At 68.3% G+C, this 1,674-nt stretch overlaps 1 protein-coding gene across 1 annotated transcript; it reads right to left on the bottom strand.

Moving 5' to 3' along the window:
• Positions 1-40: 40 nt before the first annotated feature.
• On the bottom strand, positions 41-1,552 carry H696_06348 (hypothetical protein; the record flags this gene model as incomplete). Its single annotated transcript, XM_009500090.1, has 1 exon — positions 41-1,552. A coding segment is annotated over one exon (1,512 nt), but the record flags the coding sequence as incomplete, so codon positions are not given.
• Between the last annotated feature and the right edge of the window lie 122 nt (positions 1,553-1,674).

Raw genomic sequence — 1,674 nt, 5'->3', positions numbered from 1 at the left:
CATCCGGCTGCTGGCCCATCTCCGCGGCCAGCTCCCGCACCGTGAAGCGCATCCGCCGGCCGGACGGGTGCACCTGCTTCGCCAGCCGCCGCAGCCGCCGGATGTCCTCATCCGCCAGGGCGTACTTTTGGGATGTCGGTCGCGAATCCCAAAAGCCCTCGGGCCATCCGAAGGAGCGCATCGCAGCCAACAAAGCGTGCAAGGGCATGCCGAAGTATTCACCTATCTCTTGCATTGCCGGCATGGGCCGCAGTCCAGCCAGACCCCGGATCTCGGCTTCCAGGTTTCGACTCAGCCCCGGCGCCAACAGCTGCACATTCGTCCCCGGGCCGGACCCATACACCTGCGGGTCGAAGTATGAAAGCCGACAGTGCACCGATGGCCCGGCCGGCGCATGGCTCCCCTCGCCCGCCGGCGACCCTTCGCCCGGGGGCCGGTGCACCGGCGAAGTGGCCGGCAAGAAGCGCCGCGTGTACTCCCGCAGCGTCAGCCGACCCGAACCCCCCGGCCGGGTAAGTTGCCGCACGGGCCGCCGTTCGGAAGACGGTAATACCACCCCCGGCTCGTAGTACCTGATGTACCAGCGGAGCCGATCGGCCGACATCGCCAACTGCCTGGCCATGTCCTGGAGACTGTGCCGGCGTTCTTGCAACAGCCCCCGCATGTGGGCCACCTTCTCCGCCGGCAACTCTCCCCGCAGATGGACAATGTACTCCGGGCATAGGTCCGGTCCGTGCAGGATGATCGACGTAGGAGCCACACCTGTCGATTTGTTGATCGCCCACAGCGAGGGCACCGGCGCCTTCTGCAGCCCTGCCACCAATGCCCCTCGCAGGGCTTCCATCTTTGCGCCTGGCAAAACGGACACCGTCACATCTCCATGCTCCGGGAAGTGCTTGTCGATGGCTCTAGACAAGGTTGGCGGGTTGCTCGAAAGGAGCAAGACCATTGCCCCCCTCGACAGGGGAGGATCCACGGTCACCAGGTGCCCCAGCCGGCCGAGGCAGATGCCCCGTTCCCACGCTGGCGTAGCCAAGATCTCCGGCGCATGCTCCTCCAGCAGTTCCTCCACCTGCTGCGGCGGCAAGCGCACCAGTCGCGGCAGGACCCGCGGCACCAGCACCGGCGGATCCCGCCGGACCAGGTCCATCAGATCCTCGAAGACCGCATGCCCCGGGCCCACCCCGGCCAGGGGAACATGCAGTGATCGCCGGGCCGGCGCGATGCCAAACTCCCGGCCATAATGCCCCAGCAGGCTCTGTACCGATGCCCGGTCCATCCCCAGCAACCGGGCCATCGGGCCCAATTTCGCCAGCGGCCGATTTGCCCGGGGGTCCCCGACAAGCCGCAGGAACAGCCGGAAGTGCGCCACATCGTCGAACCCCTGCGGCAGGGGCTCCTCCCCGGCCTCGATGGCCCGGCAGAGCCGCGCCCCGGCGCACTCGGTGTCGTAATTCGCAAACTTGGCGGACGTGGCCACTTTGGTGGTCGTGCTTCCGGCGGCCGAGGAGAATGCCCGCATATGGAGCAGCGACATGCCCCCGGGAGCCATGATCTGCGACGCTGTCGCACACATGCCCCCGTTGGTGGCCAGGGGGAACGCCGGGCCCCGGGCGGCCGGTGTATGGCCCCCGGCCAGAGACCAGCCCCGCCGGGCCGCCACCGCCGCCGTCG

The sequence above is a fragment of the Fonticula alba genome (assembly GCF_000388065.1).
Source record: "Fonticula alba strain ATCC 38817 unplaced genomic scaffold supercont2.132, whole genome shotgun sequence".
Taxonomy (NCBI): Eukaryota; order Rotosphaerida; family Fonticulaceae; genus Fonticula; species Fonticula alba.
The sequence above is the reverse complement of the archived record's forward strand: the minus strand, read 5'-3'. Positions and strand labels throughout refer to the sequence as shown.